The sequence below is a fragment of the Heterocephalus glaber genome, unplaced genomic scaffold (genome assembly GCF_053883595.1).
Source record: "Heterocephalus glaber isolate CG9 unplaced genomic scaffold, H.glaber_assembly_v1.0 deba00001608, whole genome shotgun sequence".
NCBI classification, from domain to species: domain Eukaryota; kingdom Metazoa; phylum Chordata; class Mammalia; order Rodentia; family Bathyergidae; genus Heterocephalus; species Heterocephalus glaber.
In genome coordinates, this window is record NW_028258379.1 from 29,184,368 (window position 1) to 29,200,000 (window position 15,633).

Genomic DNA, 15,633 nt, shown 5'->3' on the forward strand with positions numbered 1-15,633 from the left:
TTTGCAAGGCTTGATGCTACAGTCTTGAATCTCTTTCTCCAGTATTGGAAAAGTTGAATATAATGTATTGAAAGGTTGTTTTCCCTCAAACTAGAGTAGAAAAAAAATTGGATGCAATTCACAGGAACTGTATAAGTATTATTGATTAAAGGCATTAATGGAAACTGAGATTAGAGTAGCAATGTGAATAATCCTTTTCTAAAGGCAACATTTCTGTAGTTGTATTTAGGGACAGCTTGGTGCTTGGCCTGGGGTCACAAAGAGCGGGCATGAACCCTGCCATCCACATTACACTTGGCCTGGCTGTGATGCAGAGTAAGGACCATAGGGAAAGCCCTGCTATAGAGGTCCTTTCCTAGTTGGGGCAGGGGCAAGTGGGCAAGAGATGAGCCAAACCCGAATAAGCAGTAGGTATCCTGGCGGGCCCGGAAGGTGCTGAGGAACAAACCTGATGGACTGATGGGGATCCAGGCAGAGAAGCTAACAAGGACAAAAGTGGCATGGTAGGGGGGAGCAATGCATAACATTTCTGAAGGGAAAGCTGAGTGATTCTGTGCAGATAGATTTTTTAAAAATAAAGATGATTCAGAAAGCTTCAGAATGGATTTTCTGAAATAAGAGTACATGAGTTCTTACAGTTAAGTCAAAGAACAACCATTTTTAGTTTGTCACTTGAGGTCTATTGGTGGTTTTACACTGTGTGAATGCCTGCTTTAATATCACCTGGCCACTGCTAAATTAAATTAATTATAACTATTCCAAGTTCATTCATTTTAAGAATTTGAAATTTGTCATTATAGAGCTGCCACTTCTAATTTTATTCCGGAATAACTCTAAACTATCTATTTGCCAAAGTTGTTTTAAAGAATAATAGCAACAACTTTCATTGGGTGATTGCGATATGCCAGGCGCGATCCTAAGCATTTTATGTGAATTCCTTCATTCAGTTCTCATAGTGGCTTTGCAGGGTCTCAGAGGCACAGGGCGAGACGTTGTCACACAGGTGGTTTTGGTGGAGCCCAGAAGTGACCTGAAGAATTGGGCCCCACAGCCGGCCCTTCTCACTCTACGGTCCATACGCTCTTAATTAAAATAGAGTTGCAGCGTGGCTGCTTTCTGCAAAGATCAGTTAAGCCAGAAGAAACTGTACTAAAATGCACAGAGCATTCCAGAATCATTAAAAGATTCTTAAGAGATATAAATAACAACTCAGAAAACCTCTCAGAATCCATTCTGTCAGCCCTTCCATTCGAGGGAAAGTATAGATCCCAAGTATAAGTGATGTCTACCAATAAGTAACTCCTTTGACCCTTTTTTGTCACCTTATCTCAAAGTCAGAGCTTTCCTAATCTGAGCTCATCTTGTATATAAGTTTGTTTTTTCCCTCCAGCATCATTCTTTGCCCTGCGGCACCTGCCTAATCTTGTCACCAGGCTCAAAACCCAGATGTCTCCTTTTACTTTTCCTTCCTTAGAGCATTCTACTCGTATAGCACTTACTGTGGTTCTCCTGTGGGTAACAAGCCCTCAGGAAAACAGGAAGATACAGTTGTTGCCTTTGTGACCCTCACAGTCTCAGACATGAGAAGCCAGACAAAGAGATCGCTGCGATTGTGAAATATCACTTCCGTGCTTGAGATGGGCACATGGGTGCTTTGGAAATGGCTATGCAAGCCATGAAGGGCCTCAGATTTGTTGTTTCTAATCCCAGCAATTTCAGGTCAGAAATTTATCACTTGGGCTTCAGAAATGATCTCCTCTCTGCCATCCCAACACATGGTCTTCCTCTTCCCAGCAGCCTCTCCTAGTGGCCCATTCCCATTCATCTTTCTGAAACCCAGATTTTCCTCATTGCCCAGTGTTCGGAACCCCCACATTATAGAGCCAGCCTGTAAAGTTCAGATTCCTGAGTTTGGCGTTCGTATCCCAGCCACGCCATTTCCATATTCTTACCGGTAATTCCCAAAGTGAACTTCCAGAAGCACCAAGCTGGCCTTCTTCATCCCTGAATCATCCTCCGAGCAGCCTATATGGTTCCCTCTCCTGATCCCTCCATCATTTCTCTCTACTGCTGAGAGCCATGCTCAGGCTCATCTCTCCCTGGAGGCTCTTCCAGCCTCTGCTGCTCCCCTTTCCCCAAGGTCCTTACTATACTTGTAGCTCTCCACAAGCCTAGGAGCCTGGAGCTTCTGTCTCACTACTGTGTCTGATCTTGTGGAGAATGAGCATGAGCTTTGGCGTTTTCAGACAGTCTGGGTGAGGTGAGCATGTCTACCACTGAACAGTGTTTTGCCTTGGACAGGTTTGTTCTCTTAGCCTCAGACTCCTCATCTGCACAGCAGCTGTGAGGATGTCAGGTGCCTAGCATGGTGACTTGACCATGGACTAATAAAAGCCTCCACAATTACAAGCTCAGTATGATAAATCACATTGATAGAGCATAGAGAAAGCTGGAAGTGGAAGAATAAAATCTCAGCACAAGGTTCCTCGTGACAATGTCATATAACTACTCCATATTAACCACTTGCCTGTCCATTGCTTCTCCAGACACAGCTCCTCTGTTTGAGTGATCTTGCTGTGGTCTGAATATGTCCCCCAAGGTTCATTTGTTGGAAACTTAATCCTCAAAGCAACAGTGTTGAGAGGTGGGGCCTTGAACAGTGCTTTGGATTAATGCCATTACAGAGGTGTGTTAATTGTCACGGAGTGAGTTCTTCATAAAAGGGTAATTCTGACCCCCTTCTTTGCCCTCCCCCTATCTCAGGTATTGTGCTTTAGTAACACAAAAGGGACTAAGACATGTCTCTTCTCTGCCCCATCATACTTCCTCCATGGCAGTGCCTTTGTTTATGATGCTCTTCTGCCCGGCATACCTCTCCTCTCTCCACAGTCCTAACAGTATTTTCGTAAAGGCTCAATTTAAAACACACAGCATTAGGGAATGTCTCGTTCACTCTGTAGTCATGCCCTTGCTTTGAAGTGCCTTAAAAACACTTAGCTGCTTAGTTTGTGTGCCAGTGTCACATGCTTGCTCTTTCTCCTTGGTTACCTACCTCCCTGCCCCCACCACCACCTCCGCTAAACAGTTAGAATCTCATGCAAGTGAAGGACCAAGTCTGCTGTTCAGTACTTCTAATACTCAGCATGTTATTTCTTTTTTTTTTCTTCCATTAAGTTTATTGGTACATTTTCAGTATAAAATAGTTACATTCATCATTGGGATCTTGTACCATTACATGAGTATCTTGGTTCTTATTTTTTTCCCCTTCCCCTGCCCTCCCTTCACCCCCTCCACCCTTCCCTATTTGCAAAGACCTTGTTTCCATTTTTTTTCTTTTCTCATATTTTTTCTTTTCCCTTCTTTCCTTTCCCCTACCCCTCCCACTTCCCCTATTCCTTTAGACCTTTTCTTCCTATTACACAATATCAATTTTACATTTTTAAAATTATACTATCAAGATCTAGGAGACATTACCACAGATTTTACAGAATTTAAAAGGATAAAGAAAGCATATTACAAAAATCTTTTTTGAAATAAATTTGACAGCTCCTAAGAAGTATCTTGGAAGGCAAAGTAATGAAACTGACTCTGGAGGAACTATAAAATTTGAATAGCACCTATTAAAGAAAGTATATTCCTAGCTTGAAAACCTACCTATATGACAACAGCAGGCTCATAAACATTTTAACCGATAAATTATATCAGACAATTAAAGCACAAAAAAGAAGGAACACTTCTCCCCTCATTTTAGGAAATCAACATTGTGCTAATCCTAAAACTGGATAAAGATAATAGAAGAAAAAGTATGAACATAGATAAAAATTTGCTTAACAAAACAAACTATTAGTCAGATCTGGCAGTATGTAGAAAGTGGTTTTGTTATAGGGATGGCAGTGTTGGTTCAGCATTGGAAGATCCACCCCCATAAGTTATCATTTTAACAGATAAAAGGAAAAAGCCATATGATCCTGTCACTAGTTGGAGAAAAAGTATTGGACTAAATTCTACAGCTGTTCATGGTAAAAACTATCAGGAGACTAGAAGTAGAACAGAACCTTCTCAACAGATTAAAGACATGTACTCCATACTTCCAGCATACTTCCAACCTTGTATGAATGGAAAAGATACAATGCTTTCTCCCTAAGGTGGGGAACAAGGGTAGATAAGCCTACTCTTCATCTGTCCATTAAACTTTGAAACATAGGCCCAAACCAAAATAGTCTGGCAATAAAAAGACAATTAGCATACAATTGGCAAGGTAGAAGTAAAATCTTTATATGTAGATGAAATGATCATCTACAAGGACTATACTAAGAAATCTCTAGGAGCCCCTAGAACTTGTATTTGAGGGGTTTTTTTGTTTTGTTTTGTTTTGTTTTTTGGTACCGGGGATCGAACTCAGGTCCTTGCGCTTGCGAGGCAGGTGGCGGCACCATTGAGCTACATAGAACTTGTATTTGAATTTAGCAGGATTAGAAAACACAAGGTATATTTAAAAATTCAGGTCTATGTATACTTGCTATAAATGAAGAATTGTATTGAAATTTAAAAGTTAGGAGTACAAAGGACCTAGAAAAGTAAAAAGAAAAAAACAAAACAGTGTTGGAAGACATTTAGTACCTAATTTTAAGACTTCCTCTGAAGCTACAGTAATCAAGGCAGTGTTGGCATAAGGAAAGACCTATAGATCAATAGAATAAAATAGAGAATCTAGAAATAGAACCATACATATATGGTCCACTGAGTTTTGAAAGATTATTTAACATTAACATTTTATACAACATAAACTCAACTCAAGAGCAGGGAAAAGATAGTGTTTTCAGCAAATGGTACTAGAACATCTGGTATCGTATGTAAAAAATTAACCTCAACCCTTTATTTCCATACATAAAGATAACTTGAAAGGATCTATGAAACTAAATATGAAAGACTAAAACTATAAAACTTTAAGGAGAAATTATAAGAGAAAATGTTCATAAATTTAGGCTAGGCAAGAATTTCCTAGGATACAAAAGACATGATGTATAAAAGAAATAAATGAGATTCCCTCAAAATTTAGAACTTTAAATGACATCATTAAGAAAATGAAAAGTAGTCCTTAAACAGACCATATTTATAATGCATATAACCTAAGACCTGAATATATCAAGAACTCTTACAGCTGAATAATAGGCAACTCAATTAAAAAGCGGACACAAGAAGATGATAGCCAGTACAGATACATATTAAATTATTGTCATGACTTTTTTTGTTGTTGGATTCTCCCCCTTTGCATTTAATTTCTTGTCATGCCCAGTGGATTAATTCTGCTGGGCTTCCTGGGGTTGTGATCCTCATTGTCTTTTCCTAGGATATTGTCTAAAATTTTTTGGAGTGCTGGTTTGGTATTCACGAAGTTCCTAAGGTGCTTTTTGTCATGAAAGTATCTTATTTCACCATCCATTTTGAAAGATAGTTTTGCAGGGTACATCAATCTTGGTTGGAGGCTGTTTTCCTTTAGGACTTGAAATACGTCACTCCAAGCTCTTCTAGCCTTGAGGGTTTGCGTTGAGAAGTCTGCTGTGATTCTGATGGGCTTTCCTTTGTATGTGATTTGTTTCTTTTCTCTTAACTGCTTGTAGAATTTTGTTCTTCTGTTGGGTTTCTGGAATCTTAACAATCATATCCCTATGTGTAGATTTTTTTTGATCAAGGCTAGTTGGAGTCCTATATGCCTCACTTATCTGCATGTCAAGTTCTTTTCCTCTACTTGGGAAGTTTTCTGCCATCACTTCTGTGAACAGTTTTTTTTATGTCATCTGTCCTCTCTCCTGTTTCTTCACTGACTCCAGTCAGTCTTATGTTGCTCTTCTTTGCATCATCTAGCAGCTGATGGAATTGATTTCTCATGGTCCCTTACAATTTTAAAGAATTTTTTTTTCCTGGTCACTAATTGCAGTCTTATCTTCTGTATCTGACATTCTGTCCTCACATTGGCTCATTCTGCTGCAAATGCTTTCAGTGGAGTTTTTAATCTCCTGGAAATCTGTTTCTGTTTTATGGATTCCATTTGTTTCCTATGTTGGAATTCCATCATGTTCCTCAGTTCCTCTATTTTTTTATGTGTCTTTTCTAGATTTATTAATTATGTCTTGCATTATGGGCAGAATCTCTGCTGTTATCTGAGAAATTATTTCTTATTTCATTTTTTCCAGATCCTCTTTTGTTGTCAGTTCAGGGAGTCCAGCTGGTTGCATATGAGTGTTCCATCTCGTTTCCCTTTGGGGTTGCTTTAGGTGATCTGGAAGTCTGGTTTTGAGACTTGTTTATGTGTCTTCTCATTTTGACGGGGGGGGGGGTTGGTGGTGGTGTTGCTGGCATCTGTGCGGCTCACCTCCTGTGCGCCGAGGGGGGTGGTATGGCATCCCGGAAGACTCCTCCTGGGCACTGGGAGTGGCTTACCTCCTGTGCACTGAGGGGGGTGGTATGGCAGCCCGGAAGCCTCCTCTTGGCTGCTAGGAGCGGCTCACCTGTGCACCGAGGTGGGTGGTACAGCAGCCCGGAAGCCTCCTCCTAGGCGCTGGGAGCAGCTCAGCATGTTATTTCTTGAATACTGCTGACATAGTAGGCAGAGAGCACAGACAGGTGTTGAAACACAGCCTGCATTTCTTCATCCAAGAAATCTACCGACCCCTTGATGCATGTATGATTTGAGAGGCCCTAAATCAACAATTAAATGGAACATGGTCCCTGTTGTACTCAAGGACACTAGTGATGCCCTGTAAAGCTCAAGACACTGGGTGTTGTCACATGCTTATTGAGAGGATGAATGAAATGCCCATCAAGGCTCACTCCATAGAGAGCAGATACTTAATTTGCCTCCTCTGTTTCAGGCACTGTCGGTATCATGGGGACCCAGGGAGCCAAGTAGGGGAGCCAGACAGCATACAAACAAACATGAAAATATTGGGTAGGAGCTATAGCCAAACATGAGGATGTGCTAGAGCGTGTCTGCAGGGGTCAGAAGGCAACCTTAGGTAAGGCAGAGGCTGAGCAGAGGGGACAACTAGGAGAGGCCCTCGGGTAGAGTGTGCAGTGGTGGAGTGCTCCTGTGCAGGTCTACAGAGCTGGGCCAGGCCACCGAGGGCCTTGAAGTGGAGTCACACCATCTGCTTAGTGTCTTCCATGTTAGGTCATGCTGCTGAATGGCTATGTCTCACGGGGAGAGAGGATGGACCAGTTAGGAAGCAGAGAGATCATGGTGTTAATGGGGGAAGAGCTAACAAGCTATACTGGGGGTGGGATGGGGACTGTCTAAAACAAAGCCCAAACGTCCCTCTCTCAAGAGAACTCGGTTGGAATGGTAGGAAGAGCATGGGTTTGGAGTTAGGTAGACCCGAGTCCACATTTCAACTCAGCCTCTTACCCTTTGTGAATCCGTGATCCTCGCCAGCCCCCAGTTTCCTGAAATGTGAAAGCAAGATGTGAAAGTGCACTAGAAGTTTTGCTGAGCAGTTTGAAATCCATGGTACAGAGCCCTTACCACCAAACAGAGATGGGTGGCCCTTCTCTTCTGACTTAAGGAAGCTTAGTTCTGAATAGGAATCCTAACTCTTAGGCAGTGGTACTTAAAGTACACTAAATATCTCACTGGACATGAAACAACATCTTACATAAGGACGTGAAACATCTTACATAGGGTAATAACACTTCATAACAAGTTCACAGTGATGATGAAGACTATAGTCACCTCACAATCCATCATCCCGAGTTGGGACAGTTCCCTGGTTCCCCTCAGACCTCAGTCACCTGGGAAATCTCTCAGAATGTCAGGCCCTTGCCAGCCCATGGGGATGACATCATTCCTGCTGTGCCAGAGTAAAAGCAAGAGGCAGGAGAGAAAACTGGCCATCAGCAAGCAGCAGCTGCGTGGCAGACAGTTCTACTGCTTTCCCTGCATGTGTCATTCGGTCCCAGGGTCCTATGGGGTGGCCTTGTCCCCTCCCTTGGATGAGGAATAAGGCTTTAGATCTGAGGCAACTCCATTCGTTTTTCTGCAAATAACCATCATCTTTGTGGAACAGGAATAGAGGAATAAACAAAAACGAGCTTCCTCCTCACATGGAATTTACCTGGAGTAAAAGAGATTTGCCCAATGCCTCACCGTACACATTATCTGTTGCAATTGTGCTTTTCTGTCTGTTCTGCCCAGGTAGCTTCCCACCGAGGAAAGCCTTTGCTTTCAGTCTTCCGGGTCTTGGGGGAAACAGCACTTCCCCTAGAGGCCCTCCAGCTGCCTCAGCCCCATGACACCATGGTGCCCTGAACTTTAGTTCCTTCCTTTCCCTGGTTGCTTCTGTAATTATCTGGCTTCCCCTCTAGACTTGAGGCCAAGCCCATGTCTTCTTCAGTATACCCCAGTGCCTGGCAGGGCACCTGGCATGTAGGAGGCGCTCGATACAGATTTGTTAATGAGGAAGCTAATGAAGGCTGGGGTGAGGTGTAGCCAGCTCTGCCTAGACGCTGCAGAGTGAAACAGGAGGCCTCAGAGGTGATGCCTGAGCTGGAGCCTTACTGGTAGGGAGATAGGCATTGGTCACTGACATCAATGTAGAAGTCAGGAAAACAGAACAGAGAAAATTTCCTTACAGGGCTGGGTGTGTAGCTCAGTGGTGAAGAACTTGCCAGCATATGCAAGACTTTGGATTTGATTCCCAGAAACCACCACCACCATCACCAGAAAAAAAAAAGACTTTCATTGCAGCTTCATTATGGTGAGAACTTCAAATGATATATGAAAATGATATATCTCAAAAGTCTGGTGTATACATATTTTGGAGTTCTCCCTAGTGCTCATTATTGATCATATAAGCTTTTGTCACTTTTCTAGGCAATAGTAGAACAGGTTGATGCCTGGGTACTAAGGCACATTCAGGAAATATGTGTAAAGTGGGCTTTTTATACTTTCCAAGCATTCCATTTCCAAACGAATTTGAACTGAGCCATCTGACCTGTGTTGAAAAACAGCTAATCATCATGACATAATCTCCCAGCTACCAAAAAGTAGTTATGCATTCTATTCTGGACATTAACCATTTATTCAAAAGATGTCTTTTGAGCACTTACTATGGACCAAGTACTTTACCAGGGAAATACAATAATAAAACTGGGAATACAATAATAAAACATAATCATTGACCTGGCTCTGGTGGTGGGAATTACACAAAAACAAAGTTTATTTACATTTATCAAATGACAATATGTGTTACAGAGAAAAATAAAGTAGTATGATAATTAGATACATGATCCCTATTCCAAATTCCTTGGACCAGATATATTTTGGTCTTTGGAGTTTAGGTACATATACTGTCTATGAAAATCCCTAGTGAAATCTGGACAAGCATCCCATAATAGACATTTGGGAAGCAGTAGCCTATGTCATCTTAAGTCAACATTTGCTCCCCAGTGATGTGAGAAGATCAACTTCTGCTGTCAAATGAGATGAGTTAAGTAACAGCTTTACTTCAAAGTTCAAAAGATACCTTGCTTTTAAATTTTCAGAGCGAAATTCTAAATCTTGCCGCCAGTAAGAAGACCAAGTGATGGAGGAAGGGGAGAGCAAGAAGAGGGCAGGAGAAGGAGACTGAAGAAGAATTAAGAATTACAGGGCTGGGGATGTAGCTCATTGATTCCGCCACCTGCCTCACAAGCACAAGGTCCAGAGTTCAATTCCCGGTACCAAAAAAAAAAGAATTATATACACATACCAAATCCCCATGGTGAATGTAATCATTATGTGCTGCAAACATGTACTAATAAAAATAAAAATTTGAAAGAAAAAAGCAGCATCCCAGACGGTCAGGCTCCAGCACCCACACTGTCAAGCACTGTGCAGCCCATTAAGTAGGGTCAGGGAAGGTCTTGCTGATGTGACATTAAAGCCAAGACCTGAAAGAAGAAAGGGGCACCACATGTGTGGCCAGCTGAGGGCCAGCAAGGCAGGGGCAGGGAGTGGAACGGCAAAGTGAACTCTGGTAACAAGAGGGGCTGGAGGGGAGGGAAAGGGAGGCCAAGAAAGGAGCAGAAGTTCAGTCAGACTCCACCTGCTCGAAGGCTTACATGCCCTGGGTGTGTCTGGGTCCCCAGGCTTTATTAGTCCCAGGGCTACATCAGTATTAATTTTAATAATTTCAGTGGATTGGAATAATTAAGTGCTTTTTACTTGTTTCGTAGACCTTTTTGTTTGTTTTTGTTTTGGTACTGAGGATCGAACTCAGGTCCTTGTGCTTGCAAGGCAGACAGGAGAACCACTGAGCTAAATTCCTGGCCCTCGTGAGACTTTCTAGAATAAGAGAGTTTTAATACAGTTGACTTTGGCTTATACTCAAATAGTATGTTTCTCAACAGAGCACTGTTGGCATTTTGGAAAAAATAATTCTCTTAATTGTTCTCCAATATTTGGAGTCTTAAAAAAATGACATGAGACTAACAGGGAGACTATTATTAGACAAAAGGAAGGGAGTAAGGAGAAGGGGGAGTGTAAGGGAGGGTAATGGGGAGGTGGATAGGATCAAAATATGTTACATCCATGCGTGAAAGTACCACATTGAAACCCAATATTTTGTAAAATTTGTACACTAATAAAAACACGTTAAAATGATAGTTCTTAGTTGGGCAAGGTTTTCTCATGCGCCGCAATATATTTAATAATCTGACCTTCACCAACTAAATGCCAATTCTTGGAGGAATTTCCTCTAGATTGTTTGCCCTGATAGATAATATTGGCATCCTTGAGACTAAATTCAGAATTTTGTGAATAACTGATTTATGAGTACAGCTCTCCTTTCATTTAATATATTTACCCACTTTGGAGACAAGGGTGTAGATTTCAAATAGATACTCTTATCAGTGAAGTAGCAGACAAATTAGGCGTTAAGAATTGGGTGTTACCTGACCAAGTGCTTGCAAGGTTTCTAGGTCTTATCTTCCTGTGCTGCACACACGCAGACATCTGTCACATCCTGTCATCTGCCAGTGTGCCACCTGGGGCCAGCACTCCACCAGCCACCAGAATTTCAGAGTGTTTCTGCTTATCTTTCATAGCCAAGTTTTGCTCCAGAAGCATCAGGCAACTTAGCTGCCGCTTCCAAATCGGTACCAGTTTCAGTTAAGCCTTAACAATACAGCCTTGAAAGTGACAAGTGTCAAACCTCTCTTTTCCATCTCTTTATCTGGTTTTAAAACAGTGGTCTTATAGCATTGTCTTTTCATTATTCACAAAAGACACCCAAATTTAAGGCAAAGAGAAAAAAGCCAGAAATCCCCGATGTGCTAGCATGTTTCCTCTGGGACCCTCAAAAAGTTGTAATAAAACATGAAGGCCTTGCCGCTGCAAATAATGGGGGTATAACAAAGGATAAAGCTTCATTAAGTTTAACTTTTTTGAAACTTTTCTACTTTGATTTTTTTTAATGTTAATGTTTCTATGTTAATGTTTCTGTTTGGGATGAATAAGTACTTTTTATTAAGTACAACAAATTTCAAAACAAATTCCCCAGAAAAAAATTATAAGGATAATAAAGTGGATGATAAGCAATATGAACTTTGACTTTTAACCTGATAATAAAGATACTTTTCCTTAATAATTGAAGACATGGGGCCGGGGATTTAGCTCAGTGGTTTCACCGCCTGCTGCACAAGCACAAGGACCCAAGTTCGATCCCCGGTACCCAAAAAATAAATAAATAAATAATTGAAGAAATGTTGCCTTCCAAAGTGGTCACCTTTGGAAACAGGTACTTTAAACAAAGATACAGCCATTGCTCAAATCTTTTTGCCACTCTTTGAAATTTCCTTCAAAGTGAGTACTATGTGTGATTGATGCATAATAAAGTAAGTATCATTTCTAAAAGATAAGCTTGATTGGGCCTTGTATTATGTTAGTTCTCTGTTGATGTATAACAAATCACAAACCATGGGACTTAGATTGACGTAGTTTATTCTCCCAGTTTCTGTGCATCAGGAGTCTGGATCCAGGTGAGCTGAGTCCCCTGCACAGTATCTCACCAGGCTGAAATCAAGCTATTGACCCAGGTTTGAGCTCATCTGAAGCTCGGGGCCCTTGTTGAGCCCTGCTGGTGCTGGAAGAATTCATTGCTTGTGGCTGTAGGGCTGAAGTTCCAGCTTTCTTGTTGGCCGTCACCTGGGCTGTCCCCATCTGTTAAGGGGCTACCCTCGGAGCCCTGCAGCATTGCTGTCTGCATCTTGGAAACTGGCTGGAGAATCTCCTCAGGAAGGATGTTGACCCACTAGGATTATTTCGCTTTTGATGAACTTAATGTCACCTGATAATTTAGTAACGCAGTGAAATCCCATCATGGTCACAATTCTTGAGGAAGGGGGTGACATAGGGCCTGTGCACCAGGGTGCAGTTGTTGGGGCTGGGTTCCAGTATTCTCATCCATGGGCCTCATTGGTATTTATTACACAATTTGAGTTGCCCTCTTTTTTTTTTCTTATAGGCTAGAAATTTCTCACTGCTTCTAAAATTGAGGTTTATTTTCCATAGTTAAGCAAAACAGTCCTTGAATATACTCACAAGATTGAGCCCCAGGCTCCAGAGGCAGTTCGAGGAGTGCAGGTCTATACTTATTTGGAGCCAAAGGAGGCAGCTTTATTGGAGCAAGGGAATAACAGTGTGGCTTGACCACTCTGGAGAACCAGATTCTCTTGGGTTTATAGAGATGTGAAAAATAATGGTCTTCTGAGTGATTAGTAGGAGCCAGGTGTGGCACACGCCTGTATTCCCAGCTACTTACAAGGCTGAGGCAGGAAGATTGGAAGTTCAGTCCCAACCTGGTCAACTGTTGAGACCTTGTCTTAAAATGAACAAAATAAAAAGAAATAGGGGTGTTGCTCAGTGTACCCTGGGTTCAATCCCCAGTGCTGCAAAAAAAAAAAAGTAGAATTCCCCAAAATTTGATTTCCTAATCTGGAAAAGTATACCCCATGTATTTCCTTATCTAACCACGTGTTGTTTCTCTGCCCATCATAAGTGAAGGATATTGGCTTCCTGATCAGGGAGACAGACATTGCTGTGAAATATGAAAACTGCCTTCTGAAGAGCAGGAAATCTTATAAACATACTCACCTTAATATACTTTCCATCTTCCATTTTATTCTTCTAAATACTAGTGCATCATTAATTGTCATGTTGGAGGTTCTGACTGGAAACTTTTTTCATGGATCCTGGGACTTGTGTTAGTATATAGTTGCCATAGTTACTGTATCCCTAAGAATGGTAAAATCTACACTGCAACCCTTTTGAATGAAGTTTGTTTTATTGGACTATCTGCCTTAGAAGTTTTTGTTCTACTTCTCAGATAGAATGAGTTTATAATTATCATAGGTGATCTCCTATCAATACACTTGTCCTTACCTTTGTTTTGTTCTGTTTTTTGTTTTTTTGGTTTTTTGGTATCAGGGATCAAACTCAGGACCTTGTGCTTGTGAGGCAGGTGCAGCACCATTGAGCTAAATCCTTGGCCCTATTCGTTCTTACTCTTGCTAATTATTCATTCATTGTTTGAGTTTTCTGCCAGACTACTACAGTGCCTAGTCTGTAGGGGTTGAGAAAATTTTGAATGAATGAGTAGTAATCCCTCAACCACAGTTCACTATCTGACTGCTTCACAGATTTTAAGTTTCTTTCTCCTTTTCTCTTTCTGTGCTATGTAGGACAATTATGCTTCTCCTTCAAGGGCTATCTCAAATGCTCCTCTTCAAGTGAAACTTCTACCTCAGTAGACACAATTCATTACTTTTTCCTTTGTGCCTCCACAGCACTCTTGCTGGGTCCTTTTACGTCTTCCTGGGTGGCCCTTCATGAGTTCCTTTGCTCCTGTAGATTTTTGAGCTCCTTGAGAGCAAATGCCTCATCCTTTTCCTCTTTATGTCTTTAGTGTCTAGACACTGTAGTGCCAGTAAATACAGTCATGTGTCATTTAACAGGAACATGTTCTGAGAAATGCAATATTGAGAATTTCATCATTGTATGAACCTCTGGTGAGCACTCACACAAACCTACGTGATATAGCTCAGACTCTCAACGTGGCCTCTTCTTATTTTTAATCTTAACATTTTTATAGGAACTTCTTTTTCTATGCTTTTCAGTACGTTTCCTGTACATAATAATTGCATTCACTGTGGGGAGTTGGTACATGTACATAACACATCTTAATTCTTTTTATTTCCCCTTTCCCTCCTCCTCCCTCGATCTCTAGTTCCCCTTTCCATTTGCAAAGGATTTATCTCTATTTTGTAATATCTATCATTTATTTTGCTCTTTAAATTATTTATACTTTGGGTCAACATGGTCTCTTGATACAGTCAAGAGATGTGATAAACACAGACGGATGAGGCTGCCGCCACTTAACATGGCACATTGTTTCACAGTAGACATTTTTTATAAGCAAGAGCACATCTCAAAATAAGGATTGAAAGTATATTATGTGCTGTACGTCTACATGACTGGCAGCTCAGTAGGTTTGTGTACACCAGCATCATCACAAACACACGAGTAATGTGTTGTGCTGTGACTTCTCCACAGCCACAGCCTCATTAGACAATAGAAACTTTTCAGCTCCAAGCTAATTTTGCAGGACTACCATTGTGTATGCAGTCCATCATTGACAAAATATCCTTAAGCAATACTTGTCTGTATAAAAAGGATATAGCCAAGCGTGGTGCCTCAGGGCTGTAATCTCAGCATTCATCTGAGGCAGGAGGATCACTGCAAGTTCAAGGCCAGCCTGAGCTACGTAGTGAGACACTGTCTCAAAAAACAAAGATAAAAAAGGACATATAAAATCTATCTTCCTACTTCTATGCCCCAGCCACCATGCTCTTCAATCTGAAGCCATCACTGCTAGTTTCTTGAGTTTAATGGCTTTAACTCCATCAACATTTTCAAGCCCAGGGTCCTCAGATAGTGATATTATCTGACCAGCTGGCATATTGTTGAGGAAATAACCTGAGACAGAGTTCAAAGAACCAAGTCTCAGTTTGGATTGCCATTTACTAGCTTTGCCACTTTTTTTTTTTACTCATGGAATGCTACGAGGGAGATGATAGAAAATACATGAGGATGTTACCTATTAAACTGTAATATGTAGTTACTGTTAATTGCTTGATTTTTATTTGTTAGGCCTCTTGGGATTTATGAAAGTTGTCTCTAACACTGTATCTGTTTTGCATATGTAACACTTTGATATATGATTTGTGACTTAAAGATATGTCTGTAGATCTAGCTCTTTCTAAACTCATTATGAAGTTAGTTTGAAAATTGGTCAAGGGCTGGAGATTTAGCTCAGTGGTTCCGCCGCCTGCCTCGCAAGTGCAAGGTCCCGAGTTCGATCCCCGGTACCAAAAAAAACAAAAAACAAATGAAGAAAATTGGTCAAAATTATTCTGTTCATTTAAGACAAGTTCATTCAACCAGCTATATGTACAAAGAGACTTAAAACTAGCATTTCAGCCTGAACTTTGTAGAGTGTTAAATAGCAGGCAATTTTCTCTTTTGTTTGCTTTTGTGGCAAGTTATTTATGGTTTTAATAAGATTTTCCTTCCATCTGTTTCAGTGTTGTCATGAAATC

General features: G+C 41.1%; 1 protein-coding gene across 12 annotated transcripts in view; it reads left to right on the forward strand.

Annotated features, from left to right (window-relative positions):
- Positions 1-15,633, forward strand: part of Tdp1 (tyrosyl-DNA phosphodiesterase 1) — a 95,901-nt gene that overhangs the window by 34,997 nt on the left and 45,271 nt on the right. Inside the window, exon 14 of one of the 12 annotated variants that reach the window (XM_087195471.1) lies at positions 9,541-9,732. The exons of the other annotated variants lie outside the window; for them this stretch is intronic. Coding sequence (XP_087051597.1) covers positions 9,541-9,553 — 13 coding nt within the window. The 3' untranslated portion in view covers positions 9,554-9,732. Of the gene's footprint in view, positions 1-9,540; positions 9,733-15,633 lie in introns of those variants that run through there. 12 annotated transcript variants of the gene reach the window in all.